The sequence below is a fragment of the Periplaneta americana genome, chromosome 6, assembly GCF_040183065.1.
Source record: "Periplaneta americana isolate PAMFEO1 chromosome 6, P.americana_PAMFEO1_priV1, whole genome shotgun sequence".
NCBI classification, from domain to species: Eukaryota; Metazoa; Arthropoda; class Insecta; order Blattodea; family Blattidae; genus Periplaneta; species Periplaneta americana.
In genome coordinates, this window is record NC_091122.1 from 159,331,459 (window position 1) to 159,350,959 (window position 19,501).

Here is a 19,501-nt window from a genome sequence, read left to right on the forward strand (position 1 = left end):
AGCGTAACCATGACATCATACCCCCACCTTCTGTTTACAGCCTTCACTTCGATATAAGTAAAGACATTTATCAGCAGCGGACGTACGCATGTAATGTTACAAGCGTGTAGGATAATATGTTTCGATGTCTTTTCCAAAACAGAAAACAGATAACATGAAAACTTAATTTTGAGGAGCTATGGAGGAAAAGTATTTATTTTGTGCAGATGGCAAAAATATGAGATAATTTGTTGTAAAATTTTAAATGAAGTATAAAAGAACAATGTACGTTGTCATTATTCTTCTTGTTTTGAAGAATACCACGCCCTTACTTGTAACTTGAATATTTCATTAATAAACGAACAATAAAGAGTATCGGCTTCTATGTCTTAATCGGGTAAAATACTTCGACTTTTTTTTTCGACGCATGTAGTGTAATTTGAATATTTCATTAATAAATAAACAATAAAAAGTATCGGCTTTTATGTCTTAATTGGAGTAAAATACTTCCACGTTTTTTTAAGTATGTAGTGTAATTTACAACTTCGTGACCAGCCTGGTACGTTTTTCTAATTTCAAATATCTGCTGATGGTAAAGTACACGTTCTTTTCATGATAAATGGGAAAATAAATTCATTTTATTTCATTAATAATACAAAAATAACGAATAGGAGGTTAAAAAATTAACATGGAAAAAATGTGTATAGTTAATAAGTAGAAGAATATTATATTGCTTTCGTTTTTTGGTCACAGTCCGTCTCTGCACTGTTATTCACTGCATTACCTGAGGAGATACCCACTCCACACCTCTCCCTGCGATTGTGGTGTGCGGGTTGCATTTCTATTACGTCTCAATTTCGTGGTGTTTGGCAACCACTGCTGTAGATTGTAGGTTCGTTGTTGGCGATAAAGAAGCAGAGCTGGAGTTAGGATTTAAGACCATATAAAAGTGGCAAAATATTCCACAATTATTTCTACTACACAACCTAAAAGATATCCAGCACATTTTTTAAGGCCTTAAATATCCGTTTCCCATTCGTACATTCGTAACATACCGGGTGGTGCAAAAGTCACTTTGTACCTTACATTAAATTTAACTTCTGTCATAGTTACTTAATGATTTCAATTCTTTTTATGTTAAAATTATTTTTCTGCATTAACACATATGTCTAGTTGAAGTCTGTGTGAAGCACTACGATACATACGAAGATACATCTCAGTATTCCTGTCCAACAACTTGAAGGCGTCCTCAAAGTAATACTTCAGCTCTTTAGACTTTCTCGTTTCTTCCATATACTGAGACTTTCACCGCACCCCATAGGTAGAAAACCATTAGAGCTATATCGGGCGAACGTGGTGCATTTCAATGGCTAAAGGACGACCTAAAAGGTTAAAAACTTGGCCCAAGTACACACGAACATCTCTAGGTCCATCATGTTGTTACAGTTTCTTCACCAATGCCAGACAGCGTTTTGCTAATTTGACAGAGTTTTTTGTAACCAGGATTTTTATTTAATACCTGACTAAGCCTATTTTATTTTTTTATTTTATTGGGTTATTTTACGACGCTGTATCAACATCTAGGTTATTTAGCGTCTGAATGATATGAAGGGGATAATGTCGGTGAAATGAGTCCGGGATCCAGCACCGAAGGTTACCCAGCATTTGCTCGTATTGGGTTGAGGGAAAACCCCGGAAAAAACCTCAACCAGGTAACTTGCCCCGACCGGGATTCGAACCCAGGCCACCTGGTTCCGCAGCCAGACGCGCTGACCGTTACTCCACAGGTGTGGACAACTAAGCTTATCGAATGCAATTTTAGCAATACTGTGAGTTTCTGAAGACAAATTTGAAATTTGATCTCTCAGAAAAAGTGAATAAGTAGATACTCCCGAAGAATTACTTGGAGTCTCCAAATGTGTTATAATTTCAGGTATAATTTAGAGATGCACTTCAGAATATACTGCATCTTTTTCTCGATGCCATCTTCAGAAAAACATTACTGAGCTATCGCAATGCTAGCTGCATCTTCAGTATTTAGGGAATTTAACACTATTATCACTCGAATGAAATGTTCCGCATAGTATTATTAATTAGCTAAAGGAAAATTATAATTTAATACCACATTCACGAGTAAAATATGCATTTTTGCATTACAAATTTAAAATATGCTTCTTCACCTGGAATATGCATTTATATGCATTATCAAACACCACCGGTCAAATTTTCTGTGAAGGTGCGACTTACAAATTATATCATTTCCGCATACTTTTAAATATATAAAAAGGAACGTGCATTTCGCATACCAAATCTGTGTCTAGTTAACCCTTTCTTACCTATAGATACCATATGGCAATAATTAACTTTATAGCATTTATATACTTGTGTGTTACATGTGAAGGTAAATTTTGCTGGATAACTTCTATTTCAATACATTTTCATCAATATAGTTTTGTTTCAAATGTTGCCACTCCCGTAACTTGGTCCTAATACAGCTATTTGTTTCAACATGGATTGCTTGCAAATTTAATTTGGGTTAGAAAGGGTTAACAGCAAGTTGTTCGTCTGAAATAGCCAATATAAGCATGTGGCCCGTCGGTTGCAGACGGTGCTATGTCGTTGCTTGCTATTTAAAGGAGTTTATCAATTGAAAGCCGCCAAGACCCGTTCAAGGTTAATTATTTATGTGATGATAGGAATGATAGGGCGCAGTCTGCAGTCACACTCGACTTCTTGGTGCTTCAAGAACATTGCGAGTAGTTGCTACAAACAGTGAAGTATGTAGGGCTAATTCTATTAAACAATACATTCTACATATACAATTACGAAGCTTCGACATTCGCCATTATTGCGAGCATAGCATCTTTCCTAAAAGTTTAGTTCTCTTATTTAGTGTTGTCATGGAGGCCATACTGGGCCATACATCGTATGGGAACCTACAATTTTTTTTAATTAATCCCATGGGGAAAAGAAAATTTTGTCTGTACGGAGCCATACGGCATATGGGTACCTAAGTTTTGTACGAGAAAATCTGTATAGATCTTAGATCATCTCTTGCTGTTCCTAATATATTTTGTTTGATGTTCATAAACAAAAATGGTCCACCTCTGCAGCACTGGAATCCAGAATTATATAAAATAATGGTTGAAAAACAAGAAGTGGTGCAAATATACACTCCAAGATTCATCGAACATGTGTGCATCTACAGTGGTGCTACATGGTGTATTCTTTAAATCAGCCGTGGCGAAAATGCGATCGTGCGCCGAGCCAGTGTGACCTGCAACGTGCATAGCACCTATGGAGGGAGGCGGACACCCGAAGGGGAACTGAAGCAACTGTCTGATTTATTAACGGATTTTCATTTTCCTTACGTCAAGCACTTAAATATAATTTTATACAGTATAAGGTTATAAACTAATGTTTAGTACGTGTAACGAAGAAAGAAATGAACAAGAAAACATAGGACACATCATCACAACCTGTCTTCGGAATGTCTCTGCGACAGAGTTTCAAAATCAGGAATTATGTCACTTACTGCCAGTCGTAGTTGATCACGAAGGTATTTGTCTGTCAGTCGTGATCTAAATTTGGTTTTTACTATTTTCATTATTAAAAATAATTTTTCACAAACGTAAGTTGTAGCGAACATGGTTTCAAAAGAGCAAGCGAAAGAACGAAGCTTCGGGTATTTATTTTTTGGCAAAGATTTCAAAGGTTGAACATTTGACAAGTCCTTACATCTAGCTTTCATTTAACATCACATTGTAAATCTGTGAGTTTAAATTGAAGATCTAACCGCATTATTCGTACATCTGCTGAAAAAGGATCGACGTACAGAGATGATGATGACGATGATAATAATAATAATAATAATAATAATAATAATAATAATAATAATAATAACACTTAACCTTTTAATGTTTCATCAATAACATGTAGTAACGTATAATGCCGTTTTATGTTATACAATCGTCTTCCTCGTAATACTTGTGAACAAATCATACATTTAATATTCTCATCACATTGTCAGCAAAAAATGCGTCCTCCCATCCTACTTGAAACTTTCGTTTTTGTAAAGGTACATGGTTTTGAGAGAGACATTGCGACGATACGCCACTCGCAGGTCAGAGACAATTACAAATGGAACGGAGTTTGGCTCCAGTGAGTGAGAGGGTGGGGGTTGTGGGAGGTAGGAAGCAAGGAAAATGCACAGCTATCATTGCGAGCCACAATGTGCTCGTGAGTTACATTTTCGCCACGGCTGCTTTAAATCAAACTTGTGTAATTAAAATGTAAAGCAAAACAATTTCTTTACTTCTTCTTTAATATTAAAAAAAAAAATCAATAAATGACAGTCGGAGAGATAGAGAGAAGAGAGCAAAATGTATTTCAAGGGAAAAAACAAGGGTTGGGGCGTATGGCCAAGAAAAAATTACCATGACAGCACTGCTCTTATTTCAAGAAAACTGAACAATAGGAAAAACGAGTGCAAGTCAGCTGCGATGCGACTTCAAACAGGAGGGGCTCGCGACAGTAGCAGTTTGGCTGTGCGCATGCGCGGACTTCTCATGCAGTGCCAGCGTCATCCTCACCTGAATTTATTTTCGTGTGTACTTCCCAGGTCAAATCAGGAAGTTTCCTTCATGCCCCGGTTACACACCTTGCATATATGAAAGGTAAGGTTTGGTTAGTTTATGTTTTTATTAACCAAGTTCGCGCATGCGCGTACAGCCAAGATCATCCTGTCGCGAGCCGCAAGTCTTCAAACGACTAAACTAATTTCTTACTATCATTTTCAGAAATTAATTTGAGTGGCTCAATGCCAGAGTTGCCAAAGCCACAATCACATTCAAAAAAGTTATTGAAGTCTAAACTCAGACCTCGTTTTTTAAAACTACCTATAGGCTCTCAATTGGAAATTGTTTCTCATTTACTCTAATCTAATATTTATCTAGTACATCTACTTTGGCATACATATAAATTACAATTTAAAGTCATTTTATGCAGAAATCTGGTTTAGGCAACTCTTGCACTGAGCCACTCATTTAATCATTAGCTTATTGCATTCCGCTTCGGCTCCAGTAGTAATGCCACTAGCTGTAATTCCAGCAGAACCGGGTTTGATTCCTGTCAAGAAGTGGAGATTTATCTTCTTTACTATTGGGACTCAGCATGTCTTTTACTTGTGTTATGTTGTACCACAGTCTAGTATATACAGTCACGAAGCTCAATATTTAATAAATATGCATCGATAGATAGTTGCTAACCACCAGGATCGCTACTATCGCCTCATCACAGACCCTTTCCCTAGCAGACGATAAAATGTATTGTACTTTCGATATCGTGTTCCTTTGAAAAAATTAACACCTTCCTTCCACTATTGAAATATGAAATACATAAGGTTTATATATTATTTTCATAAAATATATATTATATTTTATAAACTCACCTTCCTGGATCTTTCGGAAGAAGGATAACTCTAACCTATTTTTCTTACAATTTATAGTATTACAAACGTCTCTTTGTCCCATATTATTATTCAAATTATTGTATTTTAGTCAATTACAATTATTGACAACCGATAACGAACATTTCACAGTTTACACTACTTTTCAAAACAGTGCGAAATACGGCACAGCCAATGCCTTTTCGATCTGGACCAGGCCGTAATGTATGTTCGGAGCTTAGTGAAATATTATATTATAACTTTATTGCGTATCATTGCTAATTTTTATTTAGTGTAATGTGTCCATAAGTTCCGTTTACTTCTTGTACCATAATATGTTGCAAAAATAATTACAAAACTGTGTTATTTTAATGTGAAGAGAATTTTACATGTTAACATAATCTGTTCGCATCAACATTTTAAGTTTAGAATGGAAGCTATTTTGAGGTTTAATAAAAACGAATATAAGTTAAATATAGTAAACATAACCTATAATTTTCATATGACATAACATACATATGTAATGGCAGGGCATTGGAAACCAATAAAATTAGACAGAAAGGGGCAACTGGTACAGTAAACATAACCTATAATTTCAACATATCTAAATATCCGTGCGGTGCAACTGAAAATTATTGAATTGTGCATAAGTGAATGTACAAGAATTTCGTAATATTTAATCGAAATAAAGGCAGGTATTACACATACCAACAACGTAATTTTCACACCAAAAATAATATTACACCTTAACTCGCAAGTGAATTGTGCCTGACGTGTCTCATAATCATTGTTTTAAATTTTATTAATACAATTACACTACATTTTAGAGAAATATGTGTTACTCTTTATGTATTTCAACTAATTTATATGGTTGAAACGCCGTCCTTCGTGATCGGGTTAAGCGAATCACATGGTCTGCCTTACGGCCTCTATTAGATCACGATGGCTGTGGCACAGTCTATTGTTCCTAGTACTCACAGCGCTCCGAGCGGCTAGCAACTATCGCGAGAAATGCAAAAAATCATTCCAAGCTTCGTGATTGTATATACTAGACTGTGGTTGTACTGTCTGTACATAGTTCCCTTCCTCCATGTTACCGTCATAAACAAGCAGCTTCGCTACTTTAAAATCATATTATTTTGTGTAACTTGAAAGAATGCTCAAATATTAAATACGACAGCTACAACTCCCGCAGGTATCAGAACTACAGGCCATCTTACTATCGCTTTCGAAAATGTAAATTATTTAATAATTAGATAAATATTTGTGAATGTCTAGTGTAGATTAAGCATAACAAATTAGAAATTTATTTATTTATTTGTTTATTTAATAATAACATATACATAAAAACGTTACATTAAAATACCCCGAAAGAGCAAAGCTCGTGTTCGGGGTAAATGGTTTATAATGTTTAATTACTGTGATAATTATTTCAATTGATTTATTTTATGACGCTTTATCAACTGCGATGGTTATCGAGTTCCGAATGTAATGAAGGTGTTAATGCCAACGATATGAGTCCAAGGTCCAGCACCAAAATCTACCCAACATTTGCTCTTAATGGGTTGATGGAAAACAACGGAAGAAACATCAACCAGGTAACTTGTCTCAACCAAAATTTGAATCCGGGCCCGCTCGTTTCACGGTGAGACATGTTAACCGTTAATCCAAAACGATGGACTATGATGATGATGATGATAATAATCATCATAAGAAGAAGAAGAAGAAGAAGAAGAAGAAGAAGAAGAAGAAGAAGAAGAAGAAGAAGAAGAAGAAGGAACGCAGAGAAAGTTTCTTAAAGTAGAATATAAAGGATTTTCTTTTAATCCAGTAAAATTGGAGTTAGATGTCTATAATGAAAAAATAATCAAAAAAGATTTTAAATAAAAGATAGCCTACATTCTATAGTTTCACTATCAGCGCGTCGGGAACATTGCAAATAAATAAACGGTAGGAGGTTGACATTTTAAGACTGATAATTTCCTGTAAAAATATAATAATAATAATAATAATAATAATAATAATAATAACAATAATAATAATAATAAATGCAGAGAAGGTTTCTTAAAGTAGAATATAAAGGATTTTTTTTAAACCAGTAAAATTGGAGTTAGATGTCTATAATGAAAAAGTAATCAAAAGATTTTAAATAAAAGATAGCCTACATTCTATAATTTCACTAACAAAGAGGAAGCACATCGGGAACATTACAAATAAATAAATGGTAGGAGGTAGAAATTTTAAGACTGATAATTTCCTGTAATAAAATATAATAATAATAATAATAATAATAATAATAATAATAATAATAATAATAATAATAATAATAATAATAACCAACATTACAAAAAGATTTCACATTGTAGATAAATTCACGACTGCGAATAGAATTATGAATAAACGATTAACAAAACTAAATATTTTTCCTCCAATGCCACCAGGTTGTCTTTGGACATTTCTGGGCCCCTCTTCTGATAGGCCTACTAGGTGTAACCCACTCCTGAGGTTGGGTCGCCTGGAAACGTAGTTACATAACTCCGATATGATAGAATGATCATTATGTGGTCTTAAATCTAAACTTAATCTGAATTCCATACTATGGATGAACACAGGAGAGAGAAAATTCCTCTGCTCTAACGGGAAATCGAACCGGGGACCTCATGAACTGTAGCCAGAAGCTCTGAGACTGGCCAAATAAACATAATAAGGTACAGTATATTAGTAACATTATTTGGTAAGAGATTTCGTTTACTCATATTGTATCCTATTTCAGTCAATGTCACGGTCTATTGAATGTTTTTATAAAATACGATCAAAGCCATTTAGTATTAAGTGTTCGCGTAGGCCAGCGGTGGCGAAAATGTAATCGTGCGCCGAGCCACTGTGTAACCTGCAATGTGCATAGCACCTATGGAGGGAGGCAGACACCCGAAGGGGAAGTGCAGCAACTGTCTGACTTATTAACGGATTTTCATTTTCCTTACGTTAAGCACTTAAATATAATTTTATACAGTACAAGGCTACAAACTAATGTTTAGTACGTGTAACGAAGAAAGAAATGAACAATAAATGAACAATATCACAAAATTAACTGTCTTCAGAATGTCTCTACGACAAAGTTTCAAAATCAGGAATTATGTCACTTACTGCCAGTCGTAGTTGATCACGAAGGTCTGGTCTGTCAGTCGTGATCTAAATTTGGTTTTTACTATTTGAATTGTTGAAAATAATTTTTCACAAACGTAAGTTGTAGCAAACATGGCTTCAACAGAGCAAGCGAAAGAACGAAGCTTCGGATATTTATTTTTTGGGAAAGATTTGAAAGTTCAACATTTGTCAAGTCCTTACATCTAGCTTTCATTTAACATCACATAGTAAATCAGTGAGTCCCAATTGAAGAGCTAACCGCATTATTCGTACATCTGCTAAAAAAAGGGTCGATGTACAGAGATGATGATGATGATGATGATGATGATGATGACGATGATGATGATGATGGCGATGGTGATGGTGATGATGATGATAACAACAACAATAACACTTAACCTTTTAATGTTTCATCAGTAACATGTAGTATAATGCCGTTTTATGTTATACAACCGTTTTCCTCGTAATACTTGTAAACAAATCATACATTTAATATTCTTATCATATTGGCAGAAAATAATGCGTCCTCCCATCCTACTTGGAACTTTCGTACATGGTTTCGAGAGAGACATATGGTCAGAGACAAATACAAATGGAACAGAGTTTGACTCCAGTGAATGAGAGGGTGGGGGGTAGGCGGAGGTGAGAAGTAAGCTAAATGCACAGCTATCACTGCGAGCCACAATGTCTCGCCAGTCATGTTCTCGCCACGGCTGGCGTAGGCTTCCGCGGCTGGTGTACATGGTGTGTGGATAAGCTTCAGGGCTTCTACCGCGTTGTCTTGGTGTTGGTGGCTGACGTTTCGACCGCTGTGTTGTGGTCATCTTCAGAGCAGTTGTTGGATAAGGAAATAGTCTGCGAGCTCGTATATATATAGTAGTCTCGATGGAGGGAGTACTCAGATGCCAGAAGGAGAACCTACGACCTATCACCGCAAGTACTCCCCCCATCGAGACTACTATATATATACGAGTTCGCAGACTATTTCCTTATCCAACAACTGCTCTGAAGATGACCACAACACAGCGGTCGAAACGTCAGCCACCAACACCATTTAGTATTAACTCGTCTAACTACACATGAATGACGAAAACAATGGAGTCCAAGTTCGACATGTGGCTGGGTGGTATTCGTGACTGCGATACTGACAAGTGGGCCATCCTTCTTCAGCCCCATCCTCAGACGAGTAACCTAATAAACCCTAGGACCCGAAGCCCCAAGCCCTTTGTATATCAGCATCGGAAACCCGTACTACCCCCAGGTCTTCACCCTAGCTTATTTTTATTATTGCTGATGATAGATGAAATTAGGGAACGATGGAGAATGTTGGTGGGAAAATAGAAACGGGAATACCCCGACAAAAAACCTCTGCAACGTCTACTACGTCCATATAAATTCCATCACAAGCTGTCCAGGATCAAGGATCAAATCCGAAGATATATAACGTTTTTATGGAATAAATAAAAAAAAATAAAATTGCGGAAAATTGCAACCAAAGTTTAGTGACATTTAAAAACCTTATGTCACAGCTTTAAAAATGACGTGATACCAGTTGAAAAACCATAAATGCGTATTAAATTTTATATAAGTTAATGTTTTTTTTCACATATCGGAGAGAATTTGAAAAGGAAAAATATTGAAAAAAGGAATCTAAGTTTCGGGAAATCGTAATCAAAGTTTAGTGTCATTTAAAAAGTCTGTTCACCAGAGCTTTAAAAAACAGCCAAAAGGTGCATTAAATTTTATATAAAATATTTTGGCACTTTAAAGAATACTTCAAAGACAATTTTTTTAATTATATGCCTGTTTTTTCCATCATATTTAACTATCTTCTCCCCATAACATAATATAGTTTAAAGTTATCATTTTTATTGATATGTGTTATTAAAAGTAAAGAGTAGGGCTATAACCAGCTTTTTTTACGGAATATTATACTAGCCTATAATATTTAGTACAAAATTATTATTATTATTATTATTATTATTATTATTATTATTATTATTATCATCATCATCATCATCATCATTATTAATTTTTTTATCTTAAGGTAAATTTGCAGCGGCAGAAGATGCATTGTCCAAGAAGCCTTCTGAGATGGGGATTGCAGGTCTTGAGAAGACAGGAGAATCGCCGTCTTCTTAGTCTGTCCCCAGCCGTCACGCAAATCGTCAAGTCGGCGTACCCTGACGTCCCTGTGCCAACTGTGTCCCTCCCAGAGTACGTGTGGAGCAGAATCGACGAGTGGCCGGATAAAGTTGCCATCGTAAGTTGAAAACACAAAATAGCACACAGCAAAAAACCACTGATTTATATGTATGTCGTCTCAATTGAAACAATAATACGAGTACTCAGCACACATTTGTTCACATCAGTGGCGGTTCCTCGGGGGAGGGAAGGGAGGAACGTCCTCCTCACATTTTTCTTCTTTTGAAAATATATGCCAAATAAAGTATGTCTCTTGAAATTCGAGGAAGATTCGATAATCTTTAAGTTCACAGCTACAAGAAAACCTCGGTTGATAGAGTTTTAAACGACGCGCGCTCATGTGCTGCTAGAAAACTGTGAGAAGGATGCGAGATTGTTTGTGTGGAGGATAGCCAATCCATTCCTCCTTGACTGCAGTTAACACACATAGACAACAGCGCGCTAGCGGCCAGAGAAAGAAGCAGAGTTTTAAAGCAAGTAAACGAACGGAGAGGGAGGAGATCCTCCTCTGAATCAGTGCATGGGCGGGAAATAGAATCCGACTGGTCGTGCAGCAAGCTCGCTACCGCTGCCATCTAACGATGGTACATTCAACCAGACTATAATACATCTAGGTCAGACACAATAAAAACAGTTTTAACGCAGCGCTATGAAAGACACCATATAAACTTTTTTTTAAATTATAAATCAAAAATATTATTAATTGCACTTTATATAGGCTACTATTCATGGTTTGAAACTTTCAAGGATATTTGAAAGTTAAAGTCGGGTTTATATAAAACGAAGTGGAAGTAGTTTTCGTTTGTATCGCAGATCTTTTGGCCCCTGAAATTTACTTCCATTCATTGTGTACTAGACAGGGCAACAGCCAAGTTGTCAGTTTTGTACAAATATGTTTGAAATTGAAAGTAGGTACTCCAAACTGCATTATTTTTAACATAAAAAATTAATCGGCCACCGGCAGCTCTGAACAATAATGGTAGTATAACTTTACAAGAACTGACATTCTTCAAAAGCATGTGATGTTGAACTTGTAAAATGTACATGTGGCAACACAGACCACGTGGGTGGATGCAGTGTTCTCGCTTTCCTTAGATTATTTCCCATTCCCATTTCTGTAAAACGGTTCGATTACGTGTTAGTAGCTATAGTCTCGTCATTATCACATTATCGGCATTATCACCTTCATTTCATTCAGACGCTAAATAACCTAGATGTTGATACAGCGTCGTAAAATAACCCAATAAAAAAAAGTATTCCCTCAACTCATTAAGAGAAAATGGTGGGTAACTTTCGGTGCTGGACTTCGGACTCATTTCGCTGGCATTATCACCTTCAACCTTCATTATTGTTTTCATTATCTCGTCATTAGAATGGGGTCAGCGCCACACTTCGACCGCCTATCTACCTGTCGGAAATTTCCGGTGCATGCGGGCCGAGAACTCAAAAGTAGTACGGTGGAGTGAATGCCCCACTTTCAGATAAAATTTACCCTCGCCCCACATTCTTTGTCAGCTTATCTGATCACTATGACCACTGGTTGAAAGACAATTTCCTTAGAAAAGAAAAATTTTGAGTAGTGTGTGTAAGATCGCTTCAGCAGTAAAAAGGGTCGAATTTATCAGTGATAGGTTATCGTATTTAGTACTTAAGGGTAGATGGTCCGATATCGTAGTTATAAATGCTCATGCTCCTACAGAAGAGAAAGACGACCATATAAAGGATGGCTTCTATGAGGAATTGGAACAGACTTTTGATCAGTTACCTAGATATAACATGAAAATTTTATTGGGGGATTTCAATGCTAAAGTAGGACGGGAGGATATTTTTAAACCGACTATTGGAAAAGAGAGCCTACACATATCTAGTAATGACAATGGAGTTAGGTTAGTCAACTTTGCCACATCAAAAAATGTAATTGTTAAAAGTACAACATTCCCCCATAAGGATATACATAAATATACTTGGACTTCTTCAGATGGATTGACACATAACCAGATAGATCACATCTTGATAGATGGTCCACACCTGTGGAGTAAAGGTCAGCGCGTCTGGCCGCGAAACCAGGTGGCCCGGGTTCGAATCCTGGTTGGGGCAAGTTACCTGGTTGAGGTTTTTTCCGGGGTTTTCCCTCAACCCAATACGAGCAAATGCTGGGTAACTTTCGGTGCTGGACCCCGGACTCATTTCACCGACATTATCACCTTCATTTCATTCAGACGCTAAATAACCTAGACGTTGATACAGCGTCGTAAAATAACCAAATAATAAAAAAAATAATAATCTTGATAGATAAAAGAAGACATACTAGTATAGTAGACATTCGAACCTTCAGGGGGGCAGACTGTAATTCTGACCATTATTTGGTAATTGGAGAACTAAGAGAAAGACTATCAGTAGCCAAGCGAGTAGAGCAACAAGTTAATATTAGAAGATTCAATATCCAGTCTGCTGTCGAAAAATCTGAAAGTAAGAATTTATAAAACAGTTATATTACCGGTTGTTCTGTATGGCTGTGAAACTTGGACTCTCACTTTGAGAGAGGAACATAGGTTAAGAGTGTTTGAGAATAAGGTGTTTAGGAAAATATTTGGGGCTAAGAGGGATGAAGTTACAGGAGAATGGAAAAAGTTACACAACACAGAACTGCACGCATTGTATTCTTCACCTGACATAATTAGGAACATTAAATCCAGACGTTTGAGATGGGCAGGGCATGTAGCACGTATGGGCGAATCCAGAAATGCATATAGAGTGTTAGTTGGGAGGCCAGAGGGAAAAAGACCTTTAGGGAGGCCGAGACGTAGGTGGGAAGATAATATTAAAATGGATTTAAGGGAGGTGGGATATGATGACAGAGAATGGATTAATTTTGCTCAGGATAGGGACTAATGGCGGGCTTATGTGAGGGCAGCAATGAACCTCCGGGTTCCTTAAAAGCCAGTAAGTAAGTAAGTAAGTAAGTAAGTAAGTAAGTAAGTAAGTAAGTAAGTGTGTAAGATCGCTGGAAAATAAAACGAAATTTTAAAAATGCTATAAAAATCAAAAAGAATTTGGGGAAATGATTTTAATGACTCCAACATTTAAAAAAATTGCTATCCTAAAAATGTAATATAAAAATGACACATTTTGTTTTAAGATAAAATTAATTACTGTTTTAAATGGCATCGCTTTAAAATTAAAAAAAAAAAACATAATGGCATTTCGTCAGTATCCGCCTCTTAATCATTACAGTCATTACTGTATACCAGTTTAACCCTATAAATTAGGTCTGGGTGTTAATAACTCGATTGAGTCACTGAAGATCACCCCTTAACTCCCCGCTTCACCTTCTCCGACTTAGACAGTAATGTTTTAGTGCAGTACGAGCAGACTGGAAGGTCAGTAACGGATTGTATCAAGCAGGCATCATAGCTTTTACGAACTTTCGGTTCTAGCTGGTAGACTAAAATCTCCATTACTGATGTACAGAGCCTTACTATGTGTTTGTTTATAAGGCGGTGTATGAGAAAAGGACATAGGCGGAGGTTTCTGCTTCCCCTTCACCTCCCTTCTTATGCCCAAAGCTGTTATAAATCATTTATTAATATGAATTTTCTAATAGTAATAATAAGAGAGAGACAATATCATCGAAATGATAGCCGTCCAAATCTTGGATTTAAAATATCGGCATCCTAATCAATTCAAATGAACAAAAAAAATGTAAATTAATGTTTAAAAAATGCATAATGAAATTTTAAAAATGAATATTCTGCGACAAGATGTGGTGGCTATCAAAACTATAAAAATTTATTAAAACTAAATAATATACATTAAATATTATAAAGATGAATAGAGATGGTGATTTATGATGTTCAATGAAGATTTTAAAAAGGTTGATGCAATTGTCTGAAGAGTCTTATCAGGAACCTTTAATTTTCTGAGGATCTCCAATGTAAATTTGGGAATTGTTCCTCGCGCACCAAACATAATTCCAATGACATTCCAATCTTGAATATTATATTTATGACTGAGGTCATCACAGCACGGAAGGTAAATCGCGCGTTTCTCTTCATGTACCTGCTTTGGTTGATCTTCATTAATTTCGAACCTTACAGTGGTGTCAAGAATGAGACCAGTTTTTTTTATCTCGGCCAATAATTATGATGTCAGCACGCCGCATAGATCATTCCGTAGAAAGACATTGAACGTCCTCATATACTTCGTATTCACCATGTTCCCTTAATCTATTAGCAATTATTGAGCGGACTGTGTTATGTCTGTCAATTCGCAGTAATTCTCCCTGAGGGCAGAAACCTAGCACGTGGGGTAACGTTTCAAGCTCATTGCATCTCCTGCAATGGGTATTGCTAAGGCTTCTACCGGGGAGAGATCTAACTGCGATGACATTGGTGCTCATTTTAATGGCCTCGGTCCATTGGCCACAAGATAGACCTTTCTTATTGCTAATCCAGGTGTTACCTTTTTTCCAGTGAGAGTAGAATGTAATTCCTTTACCTTTCCCAGGTAATGCGCTGCACTGATTACAAGAAGTGACACGAAGTTGTTTACGGATGTTACGTGGATTAATGGTTCCAATATCGTTGACATTAATTCCGTAAGTGGCGAAGGCTGTCAGTAATTTCGGCTTGAAGGTTCCTAGTTTGATTAATATAAGTGTTGTCTTCTTTTAACTAATAATCTGCAAACATTAAGATGTTGGAGAAAAGCTTCCCACTGTGCTTTAAAAATACCAAAATAATAATAATAATAATAATAATAATAATAATAATAATAATAATAATAATAATAATAATAATTTACTGCTTCATTCGGATTTTTCTAAAATTTCCCTTAAATTCATAACTAAAAATTCCACCGTATCAGTTTTCTCCCTTTCGGTTACAGGGTAAACATTGGTAATTTCGTGGTAGTGGTTATTTCGTGATACTTCTTCTTTGCTCTTTTGTGAACTAACCAATGGTGTTACGAGATCCAAATTTCCGCCAAGGGATTGCATATGTTGTCCAGTTTCCAGAAACATACAGCTAAGCTTTGTGTGACTATTGTAGCTGCTTCAGTGAGCTTTTATGTTTGGAGAGAGCAAGTTTGCGTCGACTTCTCAGGCGTACAAATTTTGTGAATGTTTGTAATTACATTACAGGCTTATTACTAAAGGTAATCATATGATATTTGGTACAAAGATTTATTGTATCTTCATGAAATTTTAGGAACTGTTTTCGGAATTTTAGATACATCTGTAGTCCCCATATAGGCTTAGCTTTACTGATAGAAATCTTAGCTGTTTGAGGAGAAATTTTGTTTAGCATTAAGTATTACATTTTATACATACTATTTTAAAAATTGTATTACAATAGGAATTTTACAAATCTGAAGACAAGATGTGATACCAAAAAAGAAAACGGAGACGCAATGGGTTCAGTATAGCTTCTGTTTGATTTGTTATCATGCTAAATGTCAATGATAAGTGCTAGATGACTTACTTGCAAGAATTGTGACAGAAGATGGAACATGGCTCCACCATTTTGGACCGGAGATAGAGGCAGACAATGGAGTGGTATCATGCAAATTAACCAAAGAAATAAAAATTCAAAAGTACACCTTCGGCAGGAAATGTTATGGCTACTGTGTTTTTCGATTCAGAGAACTCTTGCTTGTGGACATCATACCACACGGAACCATCATTAATTCTGACGGGTATGTTGCAACTCTCAAGAAACTTCAAGTTCGACTGAGTCGTGTTCGACGACATCGGGAGAAGCTGGATGTTCTGCTATTGCACGACAACACACAGCCATATGTCAGTCACAAGGACACAGACCAGATCAGAAAATTCGGATAGACAACACTAAAACACCCGCCTTACAGTCCTGAACTGGCACCGTGCGATTACCATCTCTTTGGTAAACTGAAGGATCCCTTCGCGGAACGAGGTTAGAAGATGACTCCCTTGTGCATGCTGCTAAAGAGTGGCTCAGACGTGTTGATCCAGACTTTTACCGTGCTGGTCTACAGGCCCTCGTTCCTAGGTTACGGAAGGCAGTTTAAAGGTACGGGGATTATGTGGAAAAGTGACATTTTGTTCCTTAAGGATGCATCTACATCTGTGAAAATAGCAAAGCTGTAGGATAAAAATATAATTTTTAAACAGACGTTATGCATTCTTGTAACAATAAATGAGAATTTCATTTGACTTTAATGAATTCTTCCACAATTCTTCTACCTCTCACGAAATTATCAATGCAATATCACGAAATTACCAAGGTTATCACGAAATAACCAACCTTTCAGCTTAAGTTGTAAAAGTGGTTTTTGGCACATATTCAAGAACGTATACAATCTTTTATGTCTCCAGATTTGTACAGCAAGTTATCGTCTTTTAGATGAAAAAATCGGAATAAGGATATATTTACACATTTGCATTTTAAATTAGTTTTCATGAAAATATCACGAAATTACCAATGTTTACCCTACACATAGCAATATGAACAACTTCTCCTTTGTGCTAAATAACCTAATTATACGTTATCTAATTTCAGTGGCTTACCTAAAGAAAAATTTTTAAACAATACAATTGCCAACTTGCCCTCCTTCACTCTCCCTCCACATACCTAACTATTATATCACATTTAATTTACAGGAGTGCGGCGTCACTGGACGACACTACAGATATGCAGAAGCGCGAGAACTATCTCGACGTTTCGCAGCATCGCTGTACAGAATTGGTCTGCAAGCCGGCGATACGATAGCCATTATAATGCCCAACTCCCCTGAGTGGCCAATCGTCTTTTTGGGAGCCCTTGAAGCGGGAATTATAGTCACGACGATCAACCCAATTTACACAGCAGGTTTGTATAGAGTTACAGTGAGGCCTATATTTATGACAAAAGAAAAATCTTAAATCACACGAGTATTTAAAAGTAGGCCTACTCACCGATCTCAAAGATGATACTGAAGATGTTGACCTTGCCAACATCCCTACTTGTCTGACCTACAAGAAGAAATTAAATTTCTTATTTGTTAGTCGGTTATTTAACGACGCAGTATAACCTACTAAGTTATTTAGCGTCGATGAGTGAATGAGTGAAGGAATAAATAAAGAAATAAATTAATAAATAAAGTAGTAAATAAATAAAGAAAATAATAAAAATAAATAGGCTATTACCTTATTCTTGTCTGCAATATCCTTAATTTGTGACGTTTCCAAGGCGCTAAATAATATTTACTGTCATAAATACTCAGACTTGAAAGTGTTTGTGACACGATGCCTTACAGGTATGCGAGGGCTTAGATCAGCGGTGACCAAAACTCGAACTGCAGTGATTACATGCGACAGACAGCTTATGAAGTAAGGAATCGGAGGAAAGGTACTTGGCATGAAAACCAGAACCAGTGGTGGTTCCTGTACTAACATCTTTATCAATCCCGCGGATAGAAATCTCAAGCTTTGCTGTATCAGTAATGCCACTGCTGTCATCAAGAGCCAGTGAATAATATATGATTTTTCTCGCTTCTTTTTTAACCTTCCTCTTGAATATAATCAGGAATTTTCTAAATTCTTCTCTCGATACTTGGCCGACAAATTCGTAGTTTTTCAAAATTAAAAACTTCTTATGGACACGTTATTTAAGCTATTTCAATTATTATCCTTTTTAAAATTCTGTGGCAATAAAAGGCTTTACAGTACGAGATATTTCAAACCCCATTAGGTAGCTGATTTCCTTAGATTTATTTATCTCATTTCTCTCATCCTGGCTATGATTTAAGACATGTCAATTCCCGGCGTTTATCAGTTCGTTGGCACATAATACTGAATCGGTTTCATACAATATTATTATTAAATGAATAACTAATAAATTGTTTACCCTCATCTAAAGATTAAGAAGATTAAAATTGAGATAAAACCTAATAATTTTATCCTTCTATGGAGAAGATCTAAAAATATCACTGTTCATGCACGTACAGAAGAATTATAGAAACACATACTTAGTGGTCAGTAATAATAATAATAATAATAATAATAATAATAATAATAATAATAATAATAATAATAATAATAATACATTATTCAACGTGGCAATTAATATTTCTATATACTGCTAATTGAACGGTTGAGCAAAGTAAACATATTATATTATTTTTGTCCGACAGAACAACAAAAAGTTATCCTTCTCATTCTTCACGAAGCCACGTCTTACTGCTTGTAGAGATAGAGTTAGTAGAGCGACATGATACCGCCACTGCTTGTCTTCAGTACGTGAATGAAACACACAGCAATGTACAGGAAACTCCTCGTACCCGTTTGAATGTCTGTGATTACACGACACCCGCTTTGGTCACCGCGGGCTTAGATTCTCGTCACAACAACAGATCACGTTGTATTGTTTTCTGCTTTCTTTAGACTCGAACGCATTCTACTAAATCGACGGAGCAGTGTATGAATTTACAATTCATTAATTTCATAAGAAGGGTAACTTTCGTAATTTGGTTTGTGTAATTATTTTATTTTATTAATGAGTTCGTACTTCACTATGAAATAAACTTATAAAATAATACATTAATGTATCACGTCACAATATTCTAAAACGTAGAAATACGTCTACAATACCTTTCTCCATTTAAAAATTCCCACCGTTACATTTCGGACATAGGTATAGGCTATCAGGTTAAATCGATGTTGATTAACCCAAACTACATTATCATGAAATATTTTTCGTTCCTTCT

The 19,501-nt window shown here is 36.1% G+C and overlaps 1 protein-coding gene across 3 annotated transcripts in view; it reads left to right on the plus strand.

Moving 5' to 3' along the window:
- The first annotated feature begins 2,593 nt into the window (after window positions 1-2,593).
- LOC138701981 (uncharacterized) overlaps window positions 2,594-19,501 on the plus strand; it is a 47,112-nt gene continuing 30,204 nt past the window's right edge. The window contains exons 1-3 of one of the 3 annotated variants that reach the window (XM_069829408.1): window positions 2,594-2,756; window positions 10,620-10,835; window positions 17,418-17,625. In XM_069829408.1, coding sequence (XP_069685509.1) covers window positions 10,641-10,835; window positions 17,418-17,625 — 403 coding nt within the window. In that variant the 5' untranslated portion in view covers window positions 2,594-2,756; window positions 10,620-10,640. Of the gene's footprint in view, window positions 2,757-4,380; window positions 4,656-10,619; window positions 10,836-17,417; window positions 17,626-19,501 lie in introns of those variants that run through there. The other 2 variants (XM_069829409.1, XM_069829410.1) reach the window with 2 other exon arrangements.